Raw genomic sequence first — 15,062 nt, 5'->3', positions numbered from 1 at the left:
ATCAGAGAAGGACATGATGGACGACAGCATGGAGAGACTGACATTCAGCAGGATTTTGAGAGAAGACTTCTGGACTTGACTGGCAGTTGCATCAGGTACTTCAAGGGCTGGCTGCGCTACTTGGTGTGACAATGCACTCATGCTGCCAGGTCACTGCCTTCCACCTCCAGAAATTTGCTCTCTCACCTTTGCTACTTCAGTCAACACTACCAGGAGGTTTATTTTCACAAACCCTGGTAATGTGGCAGTGGCACTTTTATTAGCACTTTGACCTCTGTGGTTCCCTTTGGCTGAGGACAGCTTTATCTGAATGAGCCGCCTTCTTCTTCCCTCTCCAGAGCTGAGGGTCCTGTTTCACCCACCCATTCACTAGTTTTCAGGTCAAGACTGATCTTGGAAGGTAGATGAAAGGGCTGGAATAAGCAACAGTCCTAGTGGTATGCCACAGCCTGAGAACCAAAGCCAAAGTCTGAATTTAGCTTGGGTAGGGCTTAAGCACCACTGCTGTCCTCTTACTCTGCGTCTGGAGAGTTATCCTGGCCCCAGGCTGAAGCTGGACACAGAACTAATGATAATGCATTGCTCCTCAGGAATTTCAGCCCTAAGAAGAACCCTTTAGTTACATTCTTACTTCATGTCCTTTGGGTAAAGGACAGTCCATCATTGCAGCTAAGTGGGGGAAGTTCCCTCTTAACTTCTCACTCTGAAAAGTTAAGGCATTACTGGGAATGGGTGGCTGCTACTGTACTGAATGAGGCAAAGCAAGCAGAAAGCACCCCACAGCTCAGGGCAGCTGCACTTCTTTTTCTCCTATCACAAGAATTTTAGCCTTTTATTTAGCCTTTAGCTTTTTATTTTATTCCCCTCCCTTCCTCCACTGCGACATGAAACTGCCAAGCACAAAGGGAGAACCTGAAACTGCTGCCTCCAGGCCTGGGAGGGAAGGAAATAGCAGTTTCTATTGCCAGATTAGCAAGAGGCCAAGGGTACAGAGGGGCAAGGGCAGATAGTGGCTGGGTGTGGAGCGAGGGAGGGAGGAGAGTTAAGGAGGAACACTGGGTTAACTAGTTTTGGGAGAATGTACGGTAAAACGTCAAGAATCTGTTATAATAGATCAGTATAACTTCATCTGGGGAGTCCTGCTTGAAGCTCTGAAACTGTAATCAGTTAATCAGTCAAAGGGGTTAATCAATCAAAGTAAATCTTTAAGCACTTGCAATTAAAGCCACACAAAAATCCAGAGTCAGCTCCTTGTGTGACACCGAACAGTTCCCGATGTCAAACAAAACCACACCTCAGCACTCTTCACATAAGCTATTTGACCAGCTCTCCATTTTTTAACCTTCTCTTCCCTGTGTCAGCAGCTTCCTTAAAACAATGTATCAGGGTTCTGACAACCATTTTAATCTTTAAAAGGAAGTTTTAAACTTTCTTTTTTTTTCTGCAACTTCTGCAAAGCAAATGTTTTTCTCTCTATCATTATATGATAATGTTAAGTATGTTACAGTAGAAGCTGTGCTGTACTAGATGTCGATGCCACAGTTCAAATTTGACAGTATTGTTATATATGATAAATGTCACCACATATGGCAGGAATTTTGAAAGAGTTTTAGAAAATATATGAATGAGTTTCTTTAAAACTCATCTTACTGGAACTCTGATACAGAGAATTACCCACCAGTGTCATAACATCGTTACACTTCCTTGTTTTAACTCTTCTGTTCTCAGTTGTGTAAACACCCTACTACCAATCTGTCATCACAAAACGGGGCTTTTTAAAATCTCTTATCTGCTGTTTGTTCATAGGAAATGCCAGACCATGACTCTGCTGGGACATTTTGAGCTTTTGGTCAGCGTTCTGGTAGGTGCTACGGAAATTTTTGAGATTTCGATATGCAGAGATACGGCCTTAAACCCCTCCAGTGGAAATTTATGGTGTTATTTTGTCTTTCTCTTGTTCTTCCCCAGTGCTTTCAAGTGACCAAAGGCTTTCACCGGTCATGTTGTTTCCCCTCTCACAGGCAGCAGAGCTGCCTATATTAGGAAGTGCGGCCGAGCCAACTGCGATGCACGGCGGTGTCGGGGAGCAAGGGTGAAACCGCGGGGCTTGCGGCCAGCCCGGCCTCGCTGCCGGCACCGCCGGGCCCCGCACGGCCCCGCACGGCCCAGCACGGGCTCCGCGGGGCCGGCCCGCGCCCCTCCGGCCGCTCCCTTCCCGGCTGCTCGCCAGCCCCGGGCCTGGAAATCCCCGCCCGGCACGCACACCCGGGTTTCCCCGGACCGGGAAGCACATTCGGGATTCCCCCGCCCGAGGAAGAGGGCCGAGGAAAGTACCCAAGCTCCCCGCTGCCGGCAGGGCGCTACGCCCCCGCAGAGGCGGAGCCCCGGTGCCCGGCCCAGCCCCGGTGCCCGGCCCAGCCCCGGTGCCCGGCCCTCGGAGCCGTACGAGGGCGGTGGCGGGCGCGGGGAAAGGCGGCGCTGTGCCCGCTCCGTCAGGCGTTGTCTGCGGCCGGCCCTCGCCGTCCGGCGCTCCCGGGCGAGCCGGGCCGGAGTTTCCTGGGCGGGGCGGTGCCGGCGGGGCTGGCTCCGCTCCCCCCGCGCCCTGCCAGGCACCGCATATAGGCTGGGCCTTGCTGGGGCCCGCGGCGGGGGCCCGCTCGGAGCCGTGAGTACGGGGGGTGCTGCGGGCGGGAGCGGGCTGGGGCTCCGCCGGGAGGGCGCGGCTGTCGGGGCGGGGGGGCCGCCTGCGCTCTGTGCCTGTGCCCCGTCCGGCGTCGCCGGCGGGGGCTGAAGGAGCTGTGGGGCCCCGGGCTGTGGCCCCCGGCGCTGGATGCGAGCGCGGCTGCCCCGCTGGAAGCCGCTCGGGGAGCGGGGCTGGGCCCCGCGGGAGGAGAGGGGGCGGAGGGCCCGGGAGCCGCGGGGGACGCGGAACGTGGGGCTGCCGCTGCCGGGGTTGGGGCCGCGCTCGGGACCCGCCATGCGGGTCTGGTGCTCAGGGTCTGGTCCCTTAGCGCAGGGGACTGTTTCTGCAGTGCTGTGTCATCGTGACTGAGTCTTTCCTGGAAAAACTGTTTGAAAACCGATCGACCAGACTACTAAATATCTAATTTTATATTAATTCATAGCTACGTACATAACAACCCTTTGAACTTTGTGTTTGCCCTTCCTTGAATTTTTGAGGAAGTCCAGTACTCTTTATGTCAGTGTTATAAAACTGTGTCTTCATTGTTTGGGAATCTGCAAGCTTAAACCAATTTAAATGGATGCAATTTCTTTAGTACAGGATCTTACCTTTAGTAATACAGCTTGTGATTAAGCAGCCTGATCCTGATTAATCCATCTGCCAAAAAATTCTCCTTGTGGGTAAAACATTGCGTCAATAACAGGGAAATGAAGTGTGTGAAATCACTCCATATCACAGTGTGGGAAGTTGATTCCCTGAAACTTTCCGGCTGACATTAGGCAGGCAGAGGAACTTGGGGCCGTTCAGCCTGGAGAAGAGAAGGTTGCATGGAGACCTCATAGCAAGCTGCCAGAGTCTGGAGGAGGTCTGCTGGGAAGCCAGAGAGGGATTCTTTGTCTGTAGTAACAGGACAAACAGTAATGGGTACAAACTGAAAGAGAGGAAGTTGATGTTAGATATTAGGAAGGAACTGGAACAGGTTGCCCAGAGAGGTTGTGGACACCCCAATAGTGGCAATGTTCATGACTGGGTTGGATGTGGCTCTGGGCAGCCTGGTCTACTAGAAGATGTCCCTACCCATGGCAGGGTTGGGACTAGATGATCTTTAAGGTCTCCTCCAACCCTTAACATTCTGTAATTGCAAAAAGCTTTGTGCTGTTTCAAGTTGTGTAATTGCTGTTTGCATAGACCTCATCACCTGATTGCATGCACCTCATCATTGTGTATTTTAAAATACTTTTTCTTCCTTACAGGTTTTGTTCTGCCACAAAAATTTGAAGGATTGAAACTACAGATACTTACAGTTTCTTCTTGAGGACAGTCAATACCAGTATGGAGGCGTAGGCACCTTAGAAGGGACTTCAGTCTTACCTCTGGGAGGTAGTTCTGTGCAGAAATAAAGAAACTAAGGCATCAAATACTTTTTTTTTTTAATCTGAGAGTTCTGTTTGCTTCTGTATGTCATAAACATGGCATACAGGAAAAACTTAATTCAACAGGATAAAGCATCAGAATGTCTCAACACAAGGCAATTAATTAATGTTAAATTTGATAATTCTGTACTTGTAACTAAGGCACCAGGTTAAAACTGAAGTGCTCTATTAATTTGGTGCTGACTTGTAGACAAATCTGTCCCAGGTTTGTTAATAAAGAGAGTTCATCCTTGTCTGAGACAGTTATAGGATTTGTTTCTCTAATAGCTGAATATTCTGTATGTGTGAAGTTGAGTATAAACTAACTTCTTTAGACTTGTTACAACAATATGCAGAACTTGACAGGTGTTTTTTTTGGAGTTCAGTAGTAGCAAATATACTAAGATCAGTTTAGTACCACCAGTTCAGGGTGTCTATTTTTTGTGTGTTCTTTGAACTTGATAAACCCTTCTTTTCAGCCTCTTAGTGAGGTTTTACAAACTAAAATCTTTGTGTGTGTATAAGCTATATATTTATCAGCTGTCTAGGGTGAAATCTTGTCCTTAAATCACCTAACATATGTTTTGGATAAGAACAATATTGTTTTAGTTCTCCCCCCTCCATTTAGTTTCTTTATTAACAAAGGATTTTGATAAACCCATTTGCGGTTTTTCCTCTTTTGATCCGACCTCCACGAGCCTGACAAATTTTTACTGCTCTCCCAGATATACAGAACAAGTAGAGTATGTGATGCTTATATGATTCAGTGGAAATTGCTTTTCAACATGCTTTCTTCAATTGTTAAAATGGGATGGAGAAGCCTTTGCACTGAAAGCAGTTGCTAAACTAAGGTACAAGAACTTGCCAAATGTTTATAGGCTGTTAAATCATGAGGTCAGTTCTATTCATATGCACATTTGAAGTTACACTTTAAAGTATTTATTGCTTTTGTACAGGCTGGGGTTGTTCCAAATTGCCTTTAATGCACACAACTACCTCCCAGAGGAAGACTTGTCCCATTTTTCCCAAAACAGTCCATTATGAACATAGTGGAAGATAGCCCTTTCTTGGCTAGCATGATGAGGCAGAGTGCTCTGTGTGATGAGCTGAAGTATGACCTGTCCTGTGAGCTCTACAGAATGTCAACGTTCTCGACCTTCCCCACAAACACGCCAGTGTCAGAGCGCAGCCTTGCCCGGGCTGGGTTTTATTACACGGGTGTGCAAGATAAAGTTAAGTGCTTCAGTTGTGGCTTGACATTGGATAACTGGCAGCCAGGAGATAATGCTATGGAAAAACATAAGCAGCTGTATCCTGGCTGCAGTTTTGTTCAAAGAATGCTTTCAGGTAGCAACGTTGGACTGTCATCTCGTTCTGCCTTTTCACACTCTAACAGTCTCCCACCGTCTCTACATTCCATAGCACTTTCTCCAAGTTTAGAACAGGTTGGATATTTCAGTGGCTCGTTTTCCAGTTTTCCTCAAGACCCAGTAACTACTAGGGCAGCTGAAGACCTTCCATTCTTGAGCCCTAAGCTTCACAATCTTTCTATGAGGACAGAGGATGCTAGGCTACGCACCTTTCAGTCATGGCCACTGACGTTTCTCTCACCCACTGATCTGGCAAAGGCTGGACTTTATTACCTGGGGACAGCAGACAAAGTTGCTTGTTTTACCTGTGGTGGTCAGCTGTGTAATTGGGAACCAAAAGATAATGCTGTGTCAGAGCATCGGAGACACTATCCCAACTGCCCCTTTGTGGAAAACCTTATCCGAGAGCAGCAGAGTTTCAATGTTTCAAATGTGAGCATGCAAACCCATGAAGCACGTGTTAAAACATTCGTAAATTGGCCAACCAGAATTCCAGTTCAGCCTGAACAGCTTGCAGATGCTGGCTTTTACTATGTAGGTAAGAAACCCAGACTTCTCCAGTTTTATTCATACTGCCATGTCAGCATTTACTTTCAAGTAAGTTGTGTCAAGGTTTGCTAGATATTTTGCCTTGGTTTTTTTTAAGGTCGCAATGATGATGTGAAGTGTTTTTGCTGTGATGGCGGGTTAAGGTGCTGGGAATCTGGAGATGATCCATGGATCGAGCATGCAAAGTGGTTTCCAAGGTAACTTGCAAAATCTTTATCATAATTTGTTCATATTCCTAAGTGGTTTAATTTTGGCAGATATGTACTGCACTAAATAGTTTTGTTTAACTTTATTTGATGTACAGATTCACTCTTTCATTTGGATGTATTGCATGTATGTCTAAAAGCTCTGGAGAGTGTGGGTGGGTGTAATTAAAACATTTCTTCATTAACCGTAGCATATAATGCTTTCTCCTTCATTATTAAAAGCTGTCAGATCACTAACAGCAACTGAGACTGCATTGTTAATGAGCATACTTTTCTGTGTAAGAGAAGCAGTCAGTAGCAGATCGAGGGGAGCAAAGGCTGCTGAGAAAGGAAGTAGAAGGAATGTTTTAACTCATTGGTTCTGGTTTTGTGCCCTGAATGCTCTTGAACCAGTTTTTCTGCTTGTGCAGTTTCGTTTCCTATATGTAGAAGGGCTTGTGAAGAAGGTTTCAGTGGCTCTTTAGCATGTCTCTACTGGAAAAAGGACAGAAATAACTTTTTAATGTCACCTATAATTAAATGGCAATTTCATACCTAATTGCTATCTATGCCCCTGGAAATCACCACCTCCATTACAGAAATAGCTGCACTTAATTTCAGGAAAGCTAATAATAGTTCTTCTCATTGTAGATCTCCAGCTAGGCTTTCATGGGCAATTTATCAGCTACTGCTGGACTCTATGATGTATGTAGGGCTAAATGTCACTGCTGTTTCTTACTGTGTTAAGCCTGTCAATATATCTACATAAGAGATAAACCTATGTTACTAAAGCAGGTCTGGCTTTGATAATTGTGTTCTATTTTGTTAAATTCTTTCTTTTGAATGATTTGAGTAGGAGATAAGAATGGTGAGGTGCAAGATAGAAATAGTTCATCACTGCACTTTGTAGTGATTTTGACACAGTATCTCTTCTCATGACATGCCATTTTGATCACAAGTGGCAGCAGAATGTAAAGCTGCTGCATTTATGTACATAAGCCTACTGACAGCTGGATGTCATGGAAAAACTTTATCTAAGTGTCACTGGACACTAGGCTGCACCAAGCTTCCAATTAAGAGTATTCTTTCTCTTCTGAAGGAAGAGAAATGTATTTAACTTACACTGGGTTTAAACTTGTTTGTTCTTCTATGTTTTGTTTTTTCCTTTGGCAGGTAGAAAGTATATTTGATACACTTTTGTCAATGTTTCAGGTGTGAGTATCTGCTTCGTGTAAAAGGAAGAGAGTTTGTAAATCAAATTCAGGCCAGATTCCCCCATCTCCTTGAACAGGTAAACTTTTACTGTCCTGTAACTTTGATTTTCCTTTATTGAACAGTGAGTGCTATGTTCGTTCTCTGCCGTATTTCTGTGTATGTTTCTCCTGGGTTTCGAACATCATGAATGCTCTTCATGAGCACATAAAAGAAGGTAGTGCTGAACCATGGTTAGTCTTGGACTAGTAGAGTTTAACCTCTGCAGATTACTTATGGAGAGTATGAAGCAGTGAGCTCCTTTGTGTTAGCAGAGGGAAATTCTGATTATACACTAAATAGTGCAGATCAGTAATTATTATTTTAGAAATCACTCCTGGACAATGTGAATTGTTTTTATTTGTATTCTTACGGCAAGAGTAACCAGACTCCTCTTCATGGAAGTGGTCAGCACTAGCTTTGTATTGATTATACAGTTGCACAGATTTGCAGACTTGTGTAGCTGCAGGTGAAATATTTAATGGATAGGAAGCTTAGCAGGATTGGTGATGAACAATATGTTAGAAAGGTACATAGAGGGAAGAGCAATACTTCAATACTAATGTAGTTCTCTTGTGTTCTACAGCTCTTGTCAACGTCTGATCCGCCTGTAGATGAAAACCTTGATCCTCCAAGTATGTATATTAGAGCATGTTTTTAATCTCCCTCAGCATTTTGCAAACTTGATGATTGCTAAGTGAGTTAGCTTTGGATAGCCAATTCTTAGATTTGTTTCCTAAAAGTTTGATAATTTTGATGTTGTGTTGACAAACTCCGAGGAAACGCTTCTGAGAGATCTTGTGTTTAATTTTCCTTATTTTCATACTAGCAGCTCATACTGAAGTTTTTGGGTTTGCGCACTTGGTTGCTGTTTTTTTTTCATTTCAGGGCTGGGTTAAGCAAAGCAAGTGTTGAGCATGGTGGGACATTTGCTAGAGGGTGTCATGACTATGCAGTTATGCAATTCCATCTCTAGGCACCCAACTAGGTAAATGCTCTGAGCTGAGCAGCAGCAGCTAAGGAAGATGGTAGGACAAGCCTAGGTACAGTGAAGCCTTTCTAGGCTGGACTCTAGTTATGGTGGAAAAACCCACTCACCCTCTGGGAGTTATGCTGTCCTAGTCCCTGCTGACTGAGAACAATGACTCAGAATCCCATGTGTCTGGTGTTTACTAAACTGAATGCAAATTACTGATCAAAAGTTGGAATAGAGCAATTGTTTGTACTATAAACTCTGACTTCCCTCCCCCACCGCTGGCACACCCCCAGGCCATTTTTCAAGGCTGAAGTTAGAAATAACTAAGTATAAAAAAAGCTGCTAGAACACAATGGAATTCTCAGTGGTTTCTCTGGATTAACATAGGTTTTAACAAAGGCCTGACATGGATTGATGTTTATTTTGGATTCAATCCATGACTGAGTCACTGGCTTCCATTTTTAAAACTACTTTAAAAAATTCTTCTTGAAACTTTTTACTGCTCAGTGTCCATGTGTGTAGGTACTGTTGACTGTGTCTGACTTCTGGGGTCATATGGATATTTTATTATTTATATTATACATGAGGATTTTCCTTTTTGATTAGTTATTCGTTTTGAACCTGGAGAGAGCCATTCAGAAGATGCAATCATGATGAACACACCTGTGGTTAAAGCTGCCTTGGAGATGGGATTCAGTAGAAGGCTAATAAAGCAAACAGTGCAAAGTAAAATCTTGGCCACTGGAGAAAACTACAAGACTGTAAATGATCTGGTGTCTGATCTGCTCACGGCTGAAGATGAGAAGATTGAAGAAGAGAAAGAAAAGCAGTTGGAAGAAGTGGCATCAGGTAGGCATCAGGCATAAATAAAAGTGAAATCTGCAGCAGTTAGTAATATGTATACTTTTTATATTTGTTTTTATGCACTAAGTGATTTAGTTTAATTGCTGCTAGGATCAGCTTCTCTAATTTCTGTCAGGAAAAAAGCCTTGTCAGGATATCTGTATGGAACCAGCAGTCTGAGAATTGTTTCACTCCCTTTTAGGAGAATGATTCATAGCAGAGACCAAGGTTTTTTCCCAAAGCCTTTTATTTTCCATTTGTGTGCCATTGTATTGCTGTTAATGAAACACTTGGTACACTACTATTTTTATACAAATTTGCCTGCTCTTTAAGCTGCTTGAATCAGTAGGCCACCATATCCACCTCCTAAGGACAAGCCATAAACTTTTACAAATTCAGATTCTGTAAGATGGCCAAAGATCTGCTTTTCTGTCTGACTCAGCCCATGTGTGTCAGCAACTTGTTTATTTGATGTGTCTTCAACATTTCCTGTTGCTTCAGTGCTGTGTAAGTTTTGAAGCCTGAAGAAGTAATTTTGATTTTGAGTCTTCTTTCATTATGAAGCATAATGAAACTTCTCAATTATAAATGGAATTAAGGATGCTTCTTTCTTAGTTGTGTTTCTCTCGAAAAACCATAGATGGATCAGCATTATAATTCTGCTGGAAGTTTTCTTGTTCTTATTTGTGGTAGAGCATTAAAATAGTCTCCAGAGTTTGGTTGTTCTGTACTTCTGGTTTTCTTGTAGGTAGTTGTGTTGGACACTTTGTAGAAGAGCTTTCTTTTATATACAGCCTAGCACTGCCAAAAGTTGACCTCTGGCATGTCGAGGAGTTAGTTTTTTCTTTGCAATCGTCCAGAGAGTGTAAATCTCACTAATATGGAATTACAGAAGATCCTCTCTGATCATTTAACCTAGAGGTGGGAGGAGGAAGTTTCCTTGCTGAACAGGCTTTGGCTCAGAAGCTGCTTGTATGTGGTTTCCTTAAGTCTGTTCGTTACGTAAATAACACTGAAAGTTGCTTAGTGTTTATTAATGTTGTGTAATAAGCAAACATTGCAAGTAGAGTTTAAAGAATGTATCAGTTATTGTTAAAAAGAAGTGCAGCTTGGAGTAGTGTGTTCCTAATTCTTTTATCTAATTCCCCCTTATGTTCCAGATGATTTGTACCTGATCCAGAAGAATCGAATGGCTTTATTCCAACGTTTAACATGTGTACTCCCAATCCTCGGCAGTTTACTGTCAGCTAAAGTGATAACAGAACTTGAGCATGATGTTATTAAGCAGAAGACTCAGATACCATTGCAGGCAAGGGAACTGATAGATACAATTTTAGTGAAAGGAAATGAAGCAGCCAGCATCTTCAGGAACTGTCTACGAGATTGTGACCCCGTGCTTTACAAGGATTTATTTGGTATGTCTCTCTGGTTTCCTTCTGTTTTTAAAGGATATCCTTTTATAGAAGTCTTGCCAGTGCTCTCACAACAGTCTAAAGAAAAAGAAACAAACAGATGCCGTTTGAACATAGATTAGTTAAATGATAAGGGTTTTTTTTCTTTTATTCTAGTGGAGAAGACCATCAAGTATGTTCCCACAGAAGATGTTTCAGGTACCTTAAATTCTACCTTCTTATCTTAAAGACTGTAGAACAAACAGCTAACATAAAAAAGAAAATTACTTTGGTTAAGAAAAAAAGAAAAAGGTTTGGTGCTTTACCCCCTCTCTAATTCTGCTTTAGTAATATGGACTGAAAAAGTTAACCAAAAATTAAGTGTATGTGCATACTTGGAAGTAAGTCTATCAGCTCTAATCTGTATCCTGTGCCTTGCTCATGCTTTTGCACATCACAGGATGTAGAGCTTTCTGGAGCTCAACAATTCAAGAAGCACATGCTGGACTTGATCCTGATACAAGCATTCAGGCATTTGGTAAAGCCTGGAGAATAAATGGTTAGCATTTCAGAACAGGTATTATCTCTGCTTTTCCAGAGTGGGTGTAGATGTCCTGACATCTAGCTTGACAACAGATGTGTAGATAAAAACTTGTCAGACATGAGATTGAGTTTGCTCTGGTCCTGCAGTTTAATCTGTTAATAAACTGCAGAAAAGTATACAAGCTTGGATATAGCCCACTTCCACCAGTCAGGCTGTGTTTGTGTTTCTGATATCCAACCTAGAAAAGTACAACATTTGCTAAAATGTAAACACTGGTTGGCCTCCAACCCCTGGGCTGTGTCCATCATCTCACAGAACTGGCAAGTACAGACTAGTTCCTTGCATGCTGCTTTCTTAGCTCTGAAGAATGCTCACTGCTATCTGTATTTAGTCAATATAGGTAGGGAAATAAAAAGGTGAAAAGGGACATGGCTACACTCTAAATAAATACATTTTGATCTATTCACATATATTCAACTGACAAAAATGTAACTATTTTTTCCAGGTTTACCTATGGAAGAACAATTAAGAAGATTGCAAGAGGAAAGAACGTGTAAAGTTTGCATGGACAGAGAAGTTTCTATTGTTTTTATTCCATGTGGTCACTTAGTGGTGTGCAAAGAATGTGCACCATCCCTTAGGAAATGCCCTATTTGCAGGGGGACAATAAAGGGTACAGTCCGGACATTTCTTTCATAAAGAGGGAAATTTGCAAAATGTCTTTGTTCTGCCATGCTCCAGCTGCTGAGGCTTAACACAGCAGTATCTTAAGAATGGAAAACTGTGGTACAGAAGATTAATCAACTACCTAACAAAGTTTTGTGATAGTAAAGTGTAACCTAATTGTGATGTGTGTATAGAAGGCCTTCGAAGATTCTCCGTTCATAAAACTAACTCGATATTAGGGTGAGGTTTTTGTGGCGTTCCTTTCTGAGTAGGGAAAGTAGTTTCACTCGTGTCACTTTTATTCAAAGAAGTTTTTTGTTAAGATCCTAAAATGGTGTTTGTCATAACTCTTCTGATGAGTTTCCTCCATGTGGATGTGAGGAAATATACTAAAATTGCTGTTATTAATAGTTAATGTTAATTAACTTCAGCTACTTCTGGTGTAGCTTTCTTCTTGACTTAAGGAGAAAAGAGACTAACTGTTGCAGGAACAGCAGGACTTCTAAAGTTTTTTCATGTCTTGATATGTGTAATGTATATTACTAATAGTTTTTATGAAGACTGAATTAAAATATTTCTACTTCTCAAACTTGGGCTTGTTTACTCTGTTGCCATTGTTGGCCTTTCTCTGTAGACTGCAGTGATTAGAATGCTGTCTTTTCCTGACAAAAGTTTTGGGTTGTTTGCCTGCAAAAGTACAGGGAAACTTCATTCATCTTTCTTTCATTTTTGAACAGGGAAGTGAACTTCTCTGCTGTTTGGTGATTTCCTCTTTATTTAAAAACAAACAGTAGTCCCCCAAAACCCCAACAGCATCTGCTACTTCCTTCTGAATTGATTTTTCAAATGACAGAAGTTCTGGTCCTTGTGACCTTAAAGACGAGACAGAGGGTAGCTATAGTTTGTGCTAGGAATTAAATGTAAAAGCTACTTTTCTGTTTGGAACTTCATAGGGATTGTACAATTAAATAATAGGATCTCCCAGGCACCTCTGAAGTTTTGGATTTTGTTTAATAAGCTGATATTTTGGGAGCTCCTATTCCCTTACTGGTTTTTACCTTTTTCAGCTTTATATCCCTTGGCTTGCATGGTGGATACCTCCAAAGAGAGGTGTTCATAGGTAGTTTGAAAGGATTTCATGTCAGTCACTGGAAGAATATTGCCAGGTTAATGGCAACAGGTCCTGCAGTGGTGGAGTCAGTTTGTCTGACATTACGTGAGAGCCAGTCGTCCACAATCCACAGTTGCTCACACTTAGAGCCTGAGTGTGGTTAAGAGTCTTCAGTCCAGACCTGGATTCTTTACGTGTAGGTTGGCTTACTGTAATTCTTTCAAATGCAGACTTTTGTTCAACTTTATTACATGTACATGTCTTCCATTTATTTTTATTACTAAAAATGTAAATGTTTCAAACCTATTATGTAAACTTTGAAGCTTTGATTCATGTGCTTTTCCTTTCCTTGTTTTGAAATGCCTCTAAAAGCTTTTTGTGTAACAATTTAAGAAGTTTTCACAACCTTTGACAACTTTTAAGTAAGAAAGCTCAGGACTTGAAATTCCATTAATTTGTTCCAGGTGAGAAATTAGTAATATTAGAACCAAGTGTACTTTCTGCAGATTAAGATGAACCTGCAGGGGGAGCTGAGGAGGTCAGGCTCACCTGAAGAGTGTGGAGTTGCTAGCAGGTACACCTTATTTCTTAGCAGGGAAGAGGATAGAAAAAAACATACTAGCAGGCAGACTTTTTAAGCAATGAATTTTTCTTCAGAACTGTGTGGGGTGAGAGTTTTTCAGACACTGCAATTAACTACATATAAATGAGATGAGAGGATATTCAGGGCTTTAAAAACTGTTCAGTGTCATTTGTGATGCCTGTATCTCCCTCAGGTCCTGTAACACCAGTCAGCCCATCACTGAATGTTTTGAATATCCCTTCAAATAGCAGCTGCAAACAGAACTGGGTCTCTGCACTAGACACCTGAATTGCTTTGAGAAGTGGAAGAACTTGATCTAGAAACTAATGGGTAAAACTCTGTGACCTAGTTTTGGCCGGAAGGCTGATGTAGGTTATGACTCTGCTACACCCTGCTGTAATGACTGGGTGTCCTGATTGATAATGCTGTGCATGTGAGCACTTACACTCTCCATAGGACTAATCCCAAGAAAGCTCTAGTCAGGCTTGTCTGCAGCACATTGCAAACAACCCTGGCAAAAGGTTAAACCATGGGTAACAGTCCAGTGCTTCACTGGGAGAGGGTCAAGTGACTTCTGTCACTTGTGAACCAGCTGACCATGCTCACACTTCATTCTGCATCAACTTCCTTCTTTGAAAGCTTTTTCCAGAGCTCTGACCAGGTTAAACAATAAATAAAGCCCCTACCCCCAGCATCCTGTGCAGCTCTGCTGACTGAGCAGCTCAACTTCTTGGACATCAGTGTTTCAGCCCTGTGGCTTGTCATGAGGTGACAGCATGTGTTTGCAAGGCTTAGAGGGTGTGGAGGATGTGAACATCAGAATCACTGGAGTTTAGTGGTCAGACTTGCTGTGGGATGCAGATAGAAGGATGTATGCAAATAGACTGCATACATCCTATGTCCAGAGCACAGCAGTATTCCCAGCTGGAGCACAAACATTTTTTGAAAATAACACAGCAGCTGTGAGGACCACCAACTGGGACTCCTTCAGTACTGGCTAGGAAATGCATTTACTTCCTCCACAGGTCCATTCTCATTCCCTCTACGTCCATATCACAGCTATATTTTTACCCTCTTGAGTTCTCTAAGCAATTTCCAGTCTCGGATGGCCTTCCACTTTGCTTTTGGTAATACTGTCACATTGCTGCTTACATCTTTTTCAACAAAGCATGTTAAGAATGCTGTGTAACTCTTTAGGGCAAAAATGGAGTGGCATGAGTATGTAAGAGCTCTGAACAATGAAAAAAGGTATGAAATATTTACAAAAGGATAATGTTCAAGTTACTGAATATTATCACAGCAACATGCTCTTGCTTTAACAGTATGGGCTTTTTTTTTTTTTAAATAAAAAGTATAGCACTGCATTTCCAGACTGCCTTGAAGCCTCTGATGCAGAGCCCCATCAAATCAATTGAGCTGGAAGTGCTATGATGCTATGATTTGGTACTGGCATACAGGCTAAAGGAGCTGCATGAAAAGGAAAGACCTGTGAGATGAA

At 42.4% G+C, this 15,062-nt stretch overlaps 1 protein-coding gene across 1 annotated transcript; it reads left to right on the top strand.

The window, feature by feature from the left end:
* Positions 1–2,457: 2,457 nt before the first annotated feature.
* LOC120506584 (inhibitor of apoptosis protein-like) lies at positions 2,458–12,459 on the top strand. Its single transcript, XM_039718282.1, has 9 exons — positions 2,458–2,665; positions 3,937–6,003; positions 6,112–6,211; positions 7,412–7,490; positions 8,037–8,085; positions 9,033–9,275; positions 10,430–10,684; positions 10,838–10,879; positions 11,710–12,459. The coding sequence occupies exons 2-9, from the start codon at positions 5,136–5,138 to the stop codon at positions 11,901–11,903; spliced, it is 1,830 nt and encodes a 609-aa protein (XP_039574216.1). The 5' UTR covers positions 2,458–2,665; positions 3,937–5,135; the 3' UTR covers positions 11,904–12,459.
* Positions 12,460–15,062: the final 2,603 nt, after the last annotated feature.

The sequence above is a fragment of the Passer montanus genome, unplaced genomic scaffold, assembly GCF_014805655.1.
Source record: "Passer montanus isolate IOZ18808 unplaced genomic scaffold, ASM1480565v1 scaffold4, whole genome shotgun sequence".
Classification (NCBI taxonomy): Eukaryota; Metazoa; Chordata; class Aves; order Passeriformes; family Passeridae; genus Passer; species Passer montanus.
This window is presented reverse-complemented; position numbering and strand designations above follow the sequence as displayed.

Coding starts and splice junctions, on each gene's coding strand:
- LOC120506584 (XM_039718282.1), top strand. CDS start 5,136: ATGAACATAGTGGAAGATAGCCCTTTCTTGGCTAGCATGATGAGGCAG. Junction 6,212..7,411: donor CATGCAAAGTGGTTTCCAAG/GTAACTTGCAAA, acceptor TCAATGTTTCAG/GTGTGAGTATCTGCTTCGTG. Junction 7,491..8,036: donor TCCCCCATCTCCTTGAACAG/GTAAACTTTTAC, acceptor TGTGTTCTACAG/CTCTTGTCAACGTCTGATCC.